General features: G+C 52.3%; 1 protein-coding gene across 3 annotated transcripts in view; it reads left to right on the plus strand.

Annotated features, from left to right (window-relative positions):
* The window catches only part of unc79 (unc-79 homolog, NALCN channel complex subunit), a 139,285-nt gene that overhangs the window by 28,113 nt on the left and 96,141 nt on the right, over window positions 1-15,031 (plus strand). For all 3 annotated transcript variants that reach the window (XM_079633157.1, XM_079633158.1, XM_079633159.1), the window contains one exon: window positions 1,084-1,148. In XM_079633157.1, the coding sequence (XP_079489283.1) occupies window positions 1,084-1,148 (65 nt within the window). The remainder of the gene's footprint in view (window positions 1-1,083; window positions 1,149-15,031) is intronic.

Consider the following 15,031-nt stretch of genomic DNA (forward strand, 5'->3'; position numbering starts at 1 on the left):
TATCTAGTGTTTTTGTTATAGCTAACTAACAAACGGGTGACTTTCCTGAGGTAAATGCCATGCTAAGTGATTTTATTTTATTTTATTGACATCTTTCCACAGTTGAAACACTGATTGAGATAATAAATGAGACATGATACGTATTTCGGTTAGTTGTACTATATCTTTCAACATACCTTCTGGTATTCATGCATGTGTTTCTAGATAAAATTTGTATTAAAGTGGAAGAAAACTCTCGCGCTCCGCGCTGCTGCTCAAACTGGGGCACTACAGCGATCTAACGTCATATTTAAGAGCGTCAAAATACCATTTATTGTTTGAATTTCATGATAAAATGGACAGAATCTGAAAGAAGACACCTTGTTTCTTTATAGAAGTAACAGAGCACTAAGCTAGCTAACTGTTAAAGCCTTATTGTCGCATTAACTTAATTCATCTTAAATAACGTCCTAAATTCAACACGAGAGATTTTCTTAGTGATAGCTGATAGTGAAAATAATAGCTTTTATCAGCCGATACCGATTATTGGCCGATACATCGGTGCATCTCTAATTGAGAATTGTTCTGGGGTTTTCCTGTGGTTCAGTTTTCTGAATTATCGGTGTCATAATTTTATTGTCATCAGTGTTTCGTTCAGGAAATGTGAATAACTAATATTGATTAGGTCTTGATTGAGATGTACCATTCGGCCAATAGATTGGGAACGTACATGTCTGATGCTGTACATCCTGCACACTCGTCTCTGCGTTTCAGACAAGAGACGGGGACGGTTCTCAGGTCAGTGTACTGTTGACCCGAGGACTGTTCGAGTTCGATTTATTAATCAGAACTGTTCCACAGAAGAGTGTGCAGAAGCAGCTCTAGATCACATTTCTCTGAGTCAGGTCGTCGGATGTGTTCGCGAGGCCGGTTCACTGACCAACAGTGTTCTCATCTGAGTCAATCTGACTTGGAGAACTGGTTCAAAGATTCACATTCTGAAGAATGTCTTGTTTACAAACTGGACGTCACTGGAGTGGCTTGAGACAGACCTTCTCCTGATATCTAGACATTATTTGTGTGTTTGTGTGCTTCCCACCACAGCCTGGAACCCCATTCACTGCCAGCACATCGAGTGCCAGAACGCCATTAACAAGCCGGCTGTGAAGGTACTGTGACTCCTCACCTCTGACCTCTGACCTCTGCTGGAGCTTTGGTGTTTGTGCTTACTTTAATATAGTCTAATATATTGAGGGTTTTGTGAGATTGAGTTTTTTTAAGGGAAGGATTGTGTGAATGAGACGGCCCTTAAAATGGCCAAGACTTTGATTGAGACGCAGCCGGGGACAACATGAGGGCTTTAAATGAGCAAAGACACAACATGAGCTAGAAACAAGAACTTCTAAATGAAAGCATGCACATCCCCAGAATCAGAACACAAATACACCAGGAAATGACTGATAGATTTTCCCAGTAAGCGTTTGCTCATTGCAGTCAAACACAGAATTAGAGCCGGAAGAGACGAACTGTAACTCGATTACCGAGAGCTGCTGACCCTGGTCCCAGTAACATCTTCCCTCACAGAGACACTGTACTACATATTACAAACCAGCAGTCTCACACTGTTACAGAGCTAGAAGAATTATGATGATCACAAACCTGCAGTGATGGATAATTACTGTACTGCTGTGTTACTATATTACAGTAATACTTATGGTCACTTCACTCAGCAATGTCTTCATTTACACCACAATAAAATTGCCCCAAAATACCCTAAACAGAACTGCTTCTTGAACATGGTCCATTATCAACGATAAGACCAAGAGTATTGGCAGTGACAACAATTCTGTGTTCTGCAAAGTTTGCTGCTTCAGTATTTGTAGATTGGCTTGCTGACTGCAGGAATGTCCACCAGAGCTGTTGCCCTTGAATTGAGTGTTCGTTTCTCTACCATAAGCCGTCTCCAAAGGTGTTTCAGAGAATTATCATGAGCAACATGGGGCCGTGCGTTATCATGAGCAACATGGGGCCGTGCATTATCATGAGCAACATGGGGCCGTGCATTATCATGAGCAACATGGGGCCGTGCATTATCATGTGCAACATGGGGCCGTGCGTTATCATGAGCAACATGGGGCCGTGCATTATCATGTGCAACATGGGGCCGTGCATTATCATGAGCAACATGGGGCCGTGCATTATCATGAGCAACATGGGGCCGTGCATTATCATGTGCAACATGGGGCCGTGCGTTATCATGAGCAACATGGGGCCGTGCATTATCATGTGCAACATGGGGCCGTGCATTATCATGTGCAACATGGGGCCGTGCGTTATCATGAGCAACATGGGGCCGTGCATTATCATGTGCAACATGGGGCCGTGCATTATCATGTGCAACATGGGGCCGTGCATTATCATGTGCAACATGGGGCCGTGCATTATCATGTGCAACATGGGGCCGTGCATTATCATGTGCAACATGGGGCCGTGCGTTATCATGAGCAACATGGGGCCGTGCATTATCATGTGCAACATGGGGCCGTGCATTATCATGAGCAACATGGGGCCGTGCATTATCATGTGCAACATGGGGCCGTACATTATCATGTGCAACATGGGGCCGTGCATTATCATGAGCAACATGGGGCCGTGCATTATCATGTGCAACATGGGGCCGTGCATTATCATGTGCAACATGGGGCCGTGCATTATCATGTGCAACATGGGGCCGTGCGTTATCATGAGCAACATGGGGCCGTGCATTATCATGTGCAACATGGGGCCGTGCGTTATCATGAGCAACATGGGGCCGTGCATTATCATGTGCAACATGGGGCCGTGCATTATCATGAGCAACATGGGGCCGTGCATTATCATGAGCAACATGGGGCCGTGCATTATCATGTGCAACATGGGGCCGTGCATTATCATGTGCAACATGGGGCCGTGCATTATCATGAGCAACATGGGGCCGTGCGTTATCATGAGCAACATGGGGCCGTGCATTATCATGAGCAACATGGGGCCGTGCATTATTATGAGCAACATGGGGCCGTGCATTATCAGCTGCAACATGGGGCCGTGCATTATCATGAGCAACATGGGGCCGTGCGTTATCATGAGCAACATGGGGCCGTGCATTATCATGAGCAACATGGGGCCGTGCGTTATCATGAGCAACATGGGGCCGTGCATTATCATGAGCAACATGGGGCCGTGCATTATCATGAGCAACATGGGGCCGTGCATTATCATGAGCAACATGGGGCCGTGCATTATCATGAGCAACATGGGGCCGTGCGTTATCATGAGCAACATGGGGCCGTGCATTATCATGTGCAACATGGGGCCGTGCATTATCATGAGCAACATGGGGCCGTGCATTATCATGTGCAACATGGGGCCGTGCATTATCATGTGTAACATGGGGCCGTGCGTTATCATGTGTAACATGGGGCCGTGCATTATCATGAGCAACATGGGGCCGTGCATTATCATGAGCAACATGGGGCCGTGCATTATCATGTGCAACATGGGGCCGTACGTTATCATGAGCAACATGGGGCCGTGCGTTATCATGAGCAACATGGGGCCGTGCGTTATCATGAGCAACATGGGGCCGTGCGTTATCATGAGCAACATGGGGCCGTGCATTATCATGAGCAACATGGGGCCGTGCATTATCATGAGCAACATGGGGCCGTGCATTATCATGTGCAACATGGGGCCGTGCATTATCATGAGCAACATGGGGCCGTGCATTATCATGAGCAACATGGGGCCGTGCATTATCATGAGCAACATGGGGCCGTGCATTATCATGAGCAACATGGGGCCGTGCATTATCATGAGCAACATGGGGCCGTGCATTATTATGAGCAACATGGGGCCGTGCATTATCATGTGCAACATGGGGCCGTACATTATCATGAGCAACATGGGGCCGTACATTATCATGAGCAACATGGGGCCGTGCATTATTATGAGCAACATGGGGCCGTGCATTATCATGTGCAACATGGGGCCGTACATTATCATGAGCAACATGGGGCCGTGCATTATCATGAGCAACATGGGGCCGTGCGTTATCATGAGCAACATGGGGCCGTGCATTATCATGAGCAACATGGGGCCGTGCATTATCAGCTGCAACATGGGGCCGTGCGTTATCATGAGCAACATGGGGCCGTGCGTTATCATGAGCAACATGGGGCCGTGCATTATCATGAGCAACATGGGGCCGTGCAATATCATGAGCAACATGGGGCCGTGCATTATCATGAGCAACATGGGGCCGTGCATTATCATGAGCAACATGGGGCCGTGCATTATCATGAGCAACATGGGGCCGTGCGTTATCATGAGCAACATGGGGCCGTGCATTATTATGAGCAACATGGGGCCGTGCATTATCATGTGCAACATGGGGCCGTACATTATCATGAGCAACATGGGGCCGTACATTATCATGAGCAACATGGGGCCGTGCATTATTATGAGCAACATGGGGCCGTGCATTATCATGTGCAACATGGGGCCGTGCATTATCATGTGCAACATGGGGCCGTACATTATCATGAGCAACATGGGGCCGTGCATTATCATGAGCAACATGGGGCCGTGCATTATCATGAGCAACATGGGGCCGTGCATTATCATGAGCAACATGGGGCCGTGCATTATCAGCTGCAACATGGGGCCGTGCGTTATCATGAGCAACATGGGGCCGTGCGTTATCATGAGCAACATGGGGCCGTGCATTATCATGAGCAACATGGGGCCGTGCAATATCATGAGCAACATGGGGCCGTGCATTATCATGTGCAACATGGGGCCGTGCATTATCAGCTGCAACATGGGGCCGTGCATTATCATGAGCAACATGGGGCCGTGCATTATCATGAGCAACATGGGGCCGTGCATTATCATGTGCAACATGGGGCCGTGCGTTATCATGAGCAACATGGGGCCGTGCGTTATCATGAGCAACATGGGGCCGTGCATTATCAGCTGCAACATGGGGCCGTGCATTATCATGAGCAACATGGGGCCGTGCATTATCATGAGCAACATGGGGCCGTGCATTATCATGAGCAACATGGGGCCGTGCATTATCAGCTGCAACATGGGGCCGTGCATTATCAGCTGCAACATGGGGCCGTGCATTATCAGCTGCAACATGGGGCCGTGCATTATCATGTGCAACATGGGGCCGTGCATTATCATGTGCAACATGGGGCCGTGCGTTATCATGAGCAACATGGGGCCGTGCATTATCATGAGCAACATGGGGCCGTGCATTATCATGAGCAACATGGGGCCGTGCATTATCAGCTGCAACATGGGGCCGTGCATTATCAGCTGCAACATGGGGCCGTGCATTATCAGCTGCAACATGGGGCCGTGCATTATCATGTGCAACATGGGGCCGTGCATTATCATGTGCAACATGGGGCCGTGCGTTATCATGAGCAACATGGGGCCGTGCGTTATCATGAGCAACATGGGGCCGTGCGTTATCATGAGCAACATGGGGCCGTGCATTATCATGAGCAACATGGGGCCGTGCGTTATCATGAGCAACATGGGGCCGTGCATTATCATGAGCAACATGGGGCCGTGCGTTATCATGAGCAACATGGGGCCGTGCATTATCATGAGCAACATGGGGCCGTGCAATATCATGAGCAACATGGGGCCGTGCATTATCATGAGCAACATGGGGCCGTGCGTTATCATGTTTGACGGTTTGTGCGGTGACGGTGAGTGTTTGGCTCTAGTGTGTGTGTTTGGCTCTAGTGTGTGTGTTTGGCTCTAGTGTGTGTGTTTGGCTCTAGTGTGTGTGTTGTGATTGGTGTGTGTTTGGCTCTAGTGTGTGTGTTTGGCTCAACATGGGGCCGTGCATTATCATGAGCAACATGGGGCTGTGCGTTATCATGTGCAACATGGGGCCGTGCATTATCATGAGCAACATGGGGCCGTGCATTATCATGAGCAACATGGGGCCGTGCATTATCATGAGCAACATGGGGCCGTGCATTATCAGCTGCAACATGGGGCCGTGCATTATCATGAGCAACATGGTAGAGAAATGTACATTCAGTTCCCGGGCAACAGCTCTGGTGGACACTCCTGCAGTCAGCACGCCGACCACACGCTCCCTCAGAACTCACGACATCTGTGGCATTGTGCTGTGTGATGAAACTGCACATGTTAGAGTGGGCTTTTATTGTGGACAGCCTAAGGCACACCTGTGAAATAATCCTGCTGTCTAATCAGCATCTTGATATGCCACACCTGTGAGGTGTATCTCGGCAGAGGAGAAGTGCTCACTAACATAGATTTCTGAACAATATTTGAGAGAAATATTCCTTTTGTGTTCATAGAAAAAGTCTTAGATCTTTGAGTTCAGCTCATGAAAAATGGGGGCAAAAACAAAAGTGTATAACTTTTTTTTCTCTCTCCCTGAAGTTCTTGGTGATCCAGTAAGTGGTTCATTAATGTGCAATATTATTTGCAGCAATTTCCTTGCATGTGAGGCCATTCTGATGCAAATCAATGACGGCTGCATGTCTTTCTTTGGAGGGAATTATTGGTAACACAAGAACACAATGATTGGAAGCACTTCTTCCCTCCTTTTATTGCAACCAGTCTGCTCTTATAATCCAGTCAGAATGATTACTAATTACTGAATGAAAGTACGCGTTCACACTTTCCACGTGCCAGTATGATTAGTGAAATGATCCCAAAAAACAGTGAAGTTTGGGTTTTGGGGATAAAGTTAATTGTTTTGGCCAATGAAGCTTTTTGCAGTTATTCACAATGTATCTGATAACAATAATCTAGAGTCAAGGTAAATCAACACAACAACTGAAGCAGCAAACATCACGAGATGTAAAGTATGTCACTGCCCAGTAGAGCTTATTCAGAGCAGTGCATGGCCGGTGTGGCAGTGAGGCTGAGGGATAGACTGGCCGTGTTTCCAGTGGCATCTGCTGTATAAAGCTGTATAAAGCTCCTAAATTACTTACACTTTTCCACAGCTTATGTTGTCAGGAGTTTTTTGTCAACTGAAATTTCTTGGAAAGATATTTTTCCAGTGTTTCATGAGCAGTACAATCCAAACACACATGAACTAGCAGTACAGCCCATTGAAGAGATGCATGTCTGTCCTCACAGCCTCGCTTTCATTCCCATTAATAATCAAAGATAAGATGGAGCTGCTGTGAATAAGGTCTATGGTGTGGCCGTGCCTGTGTGTGGTGATTGGTGTGTGTTTGGCGCTAGTGTGTGTGTTTGTCTCTAGTGTGTGTGTTTGTCTCTAGTGTGTTGTGATTGGTGTGTGTTTGGCGCTAGTGTGTGTGTTTGGCTCTAGTGTGTGTGTTGTGATTGGTGTGTGTTTGGCTCTAGTGTGCGGTGACGGTGAGTGTTTGGCTCTAGTGTGTGTGTTTGGCTCTAGTGTGTGTGTTTGGCTCTAGTGTGTGTGTTTGGCTCTAGTGTGTGTGTTTGGCTCTAGTGTGTGTGTTTGGCTCTAGTGTGTGTGTTGTGATTGGTGTGTGTTTGGCTCTAGTGTGTGTGTTTGGCTCTAGTTTGTGTGTTTGGCTCTAGTGTGTGTGTTTGGCTCTAGTGTGTGTGTTGTGATTGGTGTGTGTGGTGACGGTGTGTGTGGTGACGGTGTGTGTTTGGCTCTAGTATGTGGTGACGGTGTGTGTTTGGCTCTAGTGTGTGGTGACGTTGTGTGTGGTGACGGTGTGTGTGGTGACGGTGTGTGTGGTGACGTTGTGTGTGGTGACAGTGTGTGTGGTGACGGTGTGTGTGGTGACGGTGTGTGTGGTGACGGTGTGTGTGGTGACGGTGTGTGTGGTGACGTTGTGTGTGGTGACGGTGTGTGTGGTGACGGTGTGTGTGGTGACGGTGTGTGTGGTGACGGTGTGTGGTGACTGTGTGTGTGGTGACGGTGTGTGTGGTGACGGTGTGTGGTGACTGTGTGTGTGGTGACGGTGTGTGTGGTGACGGTGTGTGTGGTGACGGTGTGTGTGGTGACGGTGTGTGTGGTGACGGTGTGTGTGGTGACGGTGTGTGTGGTGACGTTGTGTGTGTGGTGACGTTGTGTGTGTGGTGACGTTGTGTGTGTGGTGACGGTGTGTGTGTGGTGACGGTGTGTGTGGTGACGTTGTGTGTGTGGTGACGGTGTGTGTGGTGACGTGTGTGGTGACGGTGTGTGTGGTGACGGTGTGTGGTGACTGTGTGTGTGGTGACTGTGTGTGTGGTGACGGTGTGTGTGGTGACGTTGTGTGTGTGGTGACGGTGTGTGTGGTGACGTTGTGTGTGGTGACGGTGTGTGTGGTGACGTTGTGTGTGTGGTGACGGTGTGTGTGGTGACGTTGTGTGTGTGGTGACGTTGTGTGTGGTGACGTTGTGTGTGGTGACGTTGTGTGTGGTGACGGTGTGTGTGGTGACGGTGTGTGTGGTGACGGTGTGTGTGGTGACGGTGTGTGTGGTGACGGTGTGTGTGGTGACGTTGTGTGTGGTGACGGTGTGTGTGGTGACGTTGTGTGTGTGGTGACGGTGTGTGTGGTGACGGTGTGTGTGGTGACGGTGTGTGGTGACGGTGTGTGTGGTGACGGTGTGTGTGGTGACGGTGTGTATTTGGCTCTAGTGTGTGGTGACGGTGTGTGTGGTGACGGTGTGTGTGGTGACGTTGTGTGTGGTGACCGTGTGTGTGGTGACGGTGTGTGTGGTGACGGTGTGTGTGGTGACGGTGTGTGTGGTGACGTTGTGTGTGGTGACCGTGTGTGTGGTGACGGTGTGTGTGGTGACGGTGACGGTGTGTGTGGTGACGGTGACGGTGTGTGTGGTGACGTTGTGTGGTGACTGTGTGTGTGGTGACGGTGTGTGTTTGGCTCTAGTGTGTGGTGACGGTGTGTGTGGTGACGGTGTGTGTGGTGACGGTGTGTGTGGTGACGTTGTGTGTGGTGACGTTGTGTGTGGTGACGTTGTGTGTGGTGACGGTGTGTGTGGTGACGGTGTGTGTAGTGACGGTGACGGTGACGGTGTGTGTGGTGACGGTGACGGTGTGTGTGGTGACGGTGTGTGTGGTGACGGTGTGTGTGGTGACGGTGTGTGTTTGGCTCTAGTATGTGGTGACGGTGTGTGTTTGGCTCTAGTGTGTGGTGACGTTGTGTGTGGTGACGGTGTGTGTGGTGACGGTGTGTGTTTGGCTCTAGTATGTGGTGACGGTGTGTGTTTGGCTCTAGTGTGTGGTGATGTTGTGTGTGGTGACGGTGTGTGTGGTGACGGTGTGTGTGGTGACGTTGTGTGTGGTGACGGTGTGTGTGGTGACGGTGTGTGTGGTGACGGTGTGTGTGGTGACGGTGTGTGTGGTGACGGTGTGTGTGGTGACGGTGTGTGTGGTGACGGTGTGTGTGGTGACGGTGTGTGGTGACTGTGTGTGTGGTGACGGTGTGTGTGGTGACGTTGTGTGTGTGGTGACGGTGTGTGTGGTGACGGTGTGTGTGGTGACGTTGTGTGTGGTGACGTTGTGTGTGTGGTGACGTTGTGTGTGTGGTGACGGTGTGTGTGGTGACGTTGTGTGTGTGGTGACGGTGTGTGTGGTGACGTTGTGTGTGTGGTGACGGTGTGTGTGGTGACGGTGTGTGTTTGGCTCTAGTGTGTGGTGACGTTGTGTGTGGTGACGGTGTGTGTGGTGACGGTGTGTGTGGTGAAGTTGTGTGTGGTGACGGTGTGTGTGGTGACGGTGTGTGTGGTGACGGTGACGGTGTGTGTGGTGACGGTGTGTGTGGTGACGGTGTGTGTTTGGCTCTAGTATGTGGTGACGGTGTGTGTTTGGCTCTAGTGTGTGGTGACGTTGTGTGTGGTGACGGTGTGTGTGGTGACGGTGTGTGTGGTGACGTTGTGTGTGGTGACAGTGTGTGTGGTGACGGTGTGTGTGGTGACGGTGTGTGTGGTGACGGTGTGTGTGGTGACGGTGTGTGTGGTGACGTTGTGTGTGGTGACGGTGTGTGTGGTGACGGTGTGTGTGGTGACGGTGTGTGTGGTGACGGTGTGTGGTGACTGTGTGTGTGGTGACGGTGTGTGTGGTGACGGTGTGTGGTGACTGTGTGTGTGGTGACGGTGTGTGTGGTGACGGTGTGTGTGGTGACGGTGTGTGTGGTGACGGTGTGTGTGGTGACGGTGTGTGTGGTGACGTTGTGTGTGTGGTGACGTTGTGTGTGTGGTGACGGTGTGTGTGTGGTGACGGTGTGTGTGGTGACGTTGTGTGTGTGGTGACGGTGTGTGTGGTGACGTGTGTGGTGACGGTGTGTGGTGACGGTGTGTGGTGACTGTGTGTGTGGTGACGGTGTGTGTGGTGACGTTGTGTGTGTGGTGACGGTGTGTGTGGTGACGTTGTGTGTGGTGACGGTGTGTGTGGTGACGTTGTGTGTGTGGTGACGGTGTGTGTGGTGACGTTGTGTGTGTGGTGACGTTGTGTGTGGTGACGTTGTGTGTGGTGACGGTGTGTGTGGTGACGGTGTGTGTGGTGATGGTGTGTGTGGTGACGGTGTGTGTGGTGACGGTGTGTGTGGTGACGGTGTGTGTGGTGACGTTGTGTGTGGTGACGGTGTGTGTGGTGACGTTGTGTGTGTGGTGACGGTGTGTGTGGTGACGGTGTGTGTGGTGACGGTGTGTGGTGACGGTGTGTGTGGTGACGGTGTGTGTGGTGACGGTGTGTATTTGGCTCTAGTGTGTGGTGACGGTGTGTGTGGTGACGGTGTGTGTGGTGACGGTGTGTGTGGTGACGGTGTGTGTGGTGACGTTGTGTGTGGTGGCGGTGTGTGTGGTGACGGTGTGTGTGGTGACGGTGTGTGTGGCGACCTTGTGTGTGGTGACGGTGTGTGTGGTGACGGTGACGGTGTGTGTGGTGACGTTGTGTGGTGACTGTGTGTGTGGTGACGGTGTGTGTTTGGCTCTAGTGTGTGGTGACGTTGTGTGTGGTGACGTTGTGTGTGGTCACGGTGTGTGTGGTGATGGTGTGTGTGGTGACGGTGTGTGTGGTGACGGTGTGTGTAGTGACGGTGTGTGTGGTGACGGTGTGTGTGGTGACGGTGACGGTGTGTGTGGTGACGGTGTGTGTGGTGACGGTGTGTGTGGTGACGGTGTGTGTTTGGCTCTAGTATATGGTGATGGTGTGTGTTTGGCTCTAGTGTGTGGTGACGTTGTGTGTGGTGACGGTGTGTGTGGTGACGGTGTGTGTGGTGACGGTGTGTGTGGTGACGGTGTGTGTGGTGACGGTGTGTGTGGTGACGGTGTGTGTGGTGACGGTGTGTGTGGTGACGTTGTGTGTGGTGACGGTGTGTGTGGTGACGGTGTGTGTGGTGACGGTGTGTGTGGTGACTGTGTGTGTGGTGACGGTGTGTGTGGTGACGGTGTGTGTGGTGACGGTGTGTGTGGTGACGGTGTCTGTGGTGACGGTGTGTGTGGTGACGTTGTGTGTGTGGTGACGGTGTGTGTGGTGACGGTGTGTGTGGTGACGTTGTGTGTGGTGACGTTGTGTGTGGTGACGGTGTGTGTGGTGACGGTGTGTGTGGTGACGTTGTGTGTGTGGTGACGGTGTGTGTGGTGACGTTGTGTGTGGTGACGGTGTGTGTGGTGACGGTGTGTGTGGTGACGGTGTGTGTGGTGACGGTGTGTGTGGTGACGGTGACGGTGTGTGTGGTGACGTTGTGTGTGGTGACGGTGTGTGTGGTGACGGTGTGTGTGGTGGCGGTGTGTGTGGTGTCGGTGTGTGTGGTGACGTTGTGTGTGTGGTGACGGTGTGTGTGGTGACGGTGTGTGTGGTGGCGGTGTGTGTGGTGACGGTGTGTGTGGTGACGGTGTGTGGTGACGGTGTGTGTGGTGACGGTGTGTGTGGTGACGGTGTGTGTGGTGACGGTGTGTATTTGGCTCTAGTGTGTGGTGACGGTGTGTGTGGTGACGGTGTGTGTGGTGACGTTGTGTGTGGTGACCGTGTGTGTGGTGTGTGTGTGGTGACGGTGTGTGTGGTGACGTTGTGTGTGGTGACCGTGTGTGTGGTGTGTGTGTGGTGACGGTGTGTGGTGACGGTGTGTGTGGTGACGGTGTGTGTGGCGACCTTGTGTGTGGTGACGGTGTGTGTGGTGACGGTGTGTGTGGTGACGTTGTGTGGTGACGGTGTGTGTGGTGACGGTGTGTGTGGTGACGGTGTGTGTGGTGACGGTGTGTGTGGTGACGGTGTGTGTTTGGCTCTAGTATGTGGTGACGGTGTGTGTTTGGCTCTAGTGTGTAGTGACGTTGTGTGTGGTGACGGTGTGTGTGGTGACGTTGTGTGTGGTGACAGTGTGTGTGGTGACGGTGTGTGTGGTGACGGTGTGTGTGGTGACGGTGTGTGTGGTGACGGTGTGTGTGGTGACGGTGTGTGTGGTGACGGTGTGTGGTGACTGTGTGTGTGGTGACGGTGTGTGTGGTGACGTTGTGTGGTGACTGTGTGTGTGGTGACGGTGTGTGTGGTGACTGTGTCTGTGGTGACGTTGTGTGGTGACTGTGTGTGTGGTGACGGTGTGTGTGGTGACGGTGTGTGTGGTGACGTTGTGTGGTGACTGTGTGTGTGGTGACGTTGTGTGTGGTGACGGTGTGTGTGGTGACGGTGACGGTGTGTGTGGTGACGGTGACGGTGTGTGTGGTGACGGTGTGTGTGGTGACGGTGTGTGTGGTGACGGTGACGGTGTGTGTGGTGACGGTGTGTGTGGTGACGGTGTGTGTTTGGCTCTAGTATGTGGTGACGGTGTGTGTTTGGCTCTAGTGTGTGGTGACGTTGTGTGTGGTGACGGTGTGTGTGGTGACGGTGTGTGTGGTGACGTTGTGTGTGGTGACAGTGTGTGTGGTGACGGTGTGTGTGGTGACGGTGTGTGTGGTGACGGTGTGTGTGGTGACGGTGTGTGTGGTGACGGTGTGTGTGGTGACGGTGTGTGTGGTGACGGTGTGTGGTGACTGTGTGTGTGGTGACGTTGTGTGTGGTGACGTTGTGTGGTGACTGTGTGTGTGGTGACGGTGTGTGTGGTGACTGTGTCTGTGGTGACGTTGTGTGGTGACTGTGTGTGTGGTGACGGTGTGTGTGGTGACGGTGTGTGTGGTGACGTTGTGTGGTGACTGTGTGTGTGGTGACGTTGTGTGTGGTGACTTTGTGTGTGGTGACTTTGTGTGTGGTGACTTTGTGTGTGGTGACTTTGTGTGTGGTGACGGTGTGTGTGGTGACGGTGTGTGTGGTGACGGTGTGTGTGGTGACGGTGTGTGGTGACTGTGTGTGTGGTGACGTTGTGTGTGGTGACGGTGTTTGTGGTGACGGTGTGTGTGGTGACGTTGTGTGTGGTGACGGTGTGTGTGGTGACGGTGTGTGTGGTGACGTTGTGTGGTGACTGTGTGTGTGGTGACGGTGTGTGTGGTGACGGTGTGTGTGGTGGCGGTGTGTGTGGTGACGGTGTGTGTGGTGACGTTGTGTGGTGACGGTGTGTGGTGACTGTGTGTGTGGTGACGTTGTGTGTGGTGACGGTGTGTGTGGTGACGGTGTGTGTGGTGACGGTGTGTGTGGTGACGGTGTGTGTGGTGACGGTGTGTGTGGTGACGGTGTGTGTGGTGACGGTGTGTGTGGTGACGGTGTGTGTGGTGACGGTGTGTGTGGTGACGGTGTGTGTGGTGACGTTGTGTGTGGTGACGTTGTGTGTGGTGACGGTGTGTGTGGTGACGGTGTGTGTGGTGACGGTGTGTGTGGTGATGGTGTGTGTGGTGACGGTGTGTGTGGTGACGGTGTGTGTGGTGACGTTGTGTGGTGACTGTGTGTGTGGTGACGGTGTGTGTGGTGACGGTGTGTGTGGTGACGGTGTGTGTGGTGACGGTGTGTGTGGTGACGGTGTGTGTGGTGACGGTGTGTGTGGTGACGGTGTGTGTGGTGACTGTGTGTGTGGTGACGGTGTGTGTGGTGACGTTGTGTGGTGACTGTGTGTGTGGTGACGGTGTGTGTGGTGACTGTGTCTGTGGTGACGTTGTGTGGTGACTGTGTGTGTGGTGACGGTGTGTGCGGTGACGGTGTGTGTGGTGACGTTGTGTGGTGACTGTGTGTGTGGTGACGTTGTGTGTGGTGACTTTGTGTGTGGTGACTTTGTGTGTGGTGACTTTGTGTGTGGTGACTTTGTGTGTGGTGACGGTGTGTGTGGTGACGGTGTGTGTGGTGACGGTGTGTGTGGTGACGGTGTGTGGTGACTGTGTGTGTGGTGACGTTGTGTGTGGTGACGGTGTTTGTGGTGACGGTGTGTGTGGTGACGTTGTGTGTGGTGACGTTGTGTGTGGTGACGGTGTGTGTGGTGACGGTGTGTGTGGTGACGTTGTGTGGTGACTGTGTGTGTGGTGACGGTGTGTGTGGTGTTGGTGTGTGTGGTGGCGGTGTGTGTGGTGACGGTGTGTGTGGTGACGTTGTGTGGTGACGGTGTGTGGTGACTGTGTGTGTGGTGACGTTGTGTGTGGTGACGGTGTGTGTTGACGGTGTGTGTGGTGACGGTGTGTGTGGTGACGGTGTGTGTGGTGACGGTGTGTGTGGTGACGGTGTGTGTGGTGACGGTGTGTGTGGTGACGGTGTGTGTGGTGACGTTGTGTGTGGTGACGGTGTGTGTGGTGACGGTGTGTGTGGTGACGGTGTGTGTGGTGACGTTGTGTGTGGTGACGTTGTGTGTGGTGACGTTGTGTGTGGTGACGGTGTGTGTGGTGACGGTGTGTGTGGTGACGGTGTGTGTGGTGATGGTGTGTGTGGTGACGGTGTGTGTGGTGACGGTGTGTGTGGTGACGTTGTGTGGTGACTGTGTGTGTGGTGACGGTGTGTGTGGTGACGGTGTGTGTGGTGACGGTGTGTGTGGTGACGGTGTGTGTGGTGACGGTGTGTGTGGTGACGTTGTGTGGTGACGGTGTGTGGTGACTGTGTGTGTGGTGACGGTGTGTGTGGTGACGGTGTGTGTGGTGACGGTGTGTGTGGTGACGTTGTGTGTGG

This window comes from Phoxinus phoxinus, assembly GCF_949152265.1.
Source record: "Phoxinus phoxinus genome assembly, chromosome: 13".
In the NCBI taxonomy this organism is placed as follows: Eukaryota; Metazoa; Chordata; class Actinopteri; order Cypriniformes; family Leuciscidae; genus Phoxinus; species Phoxinus phoxinus.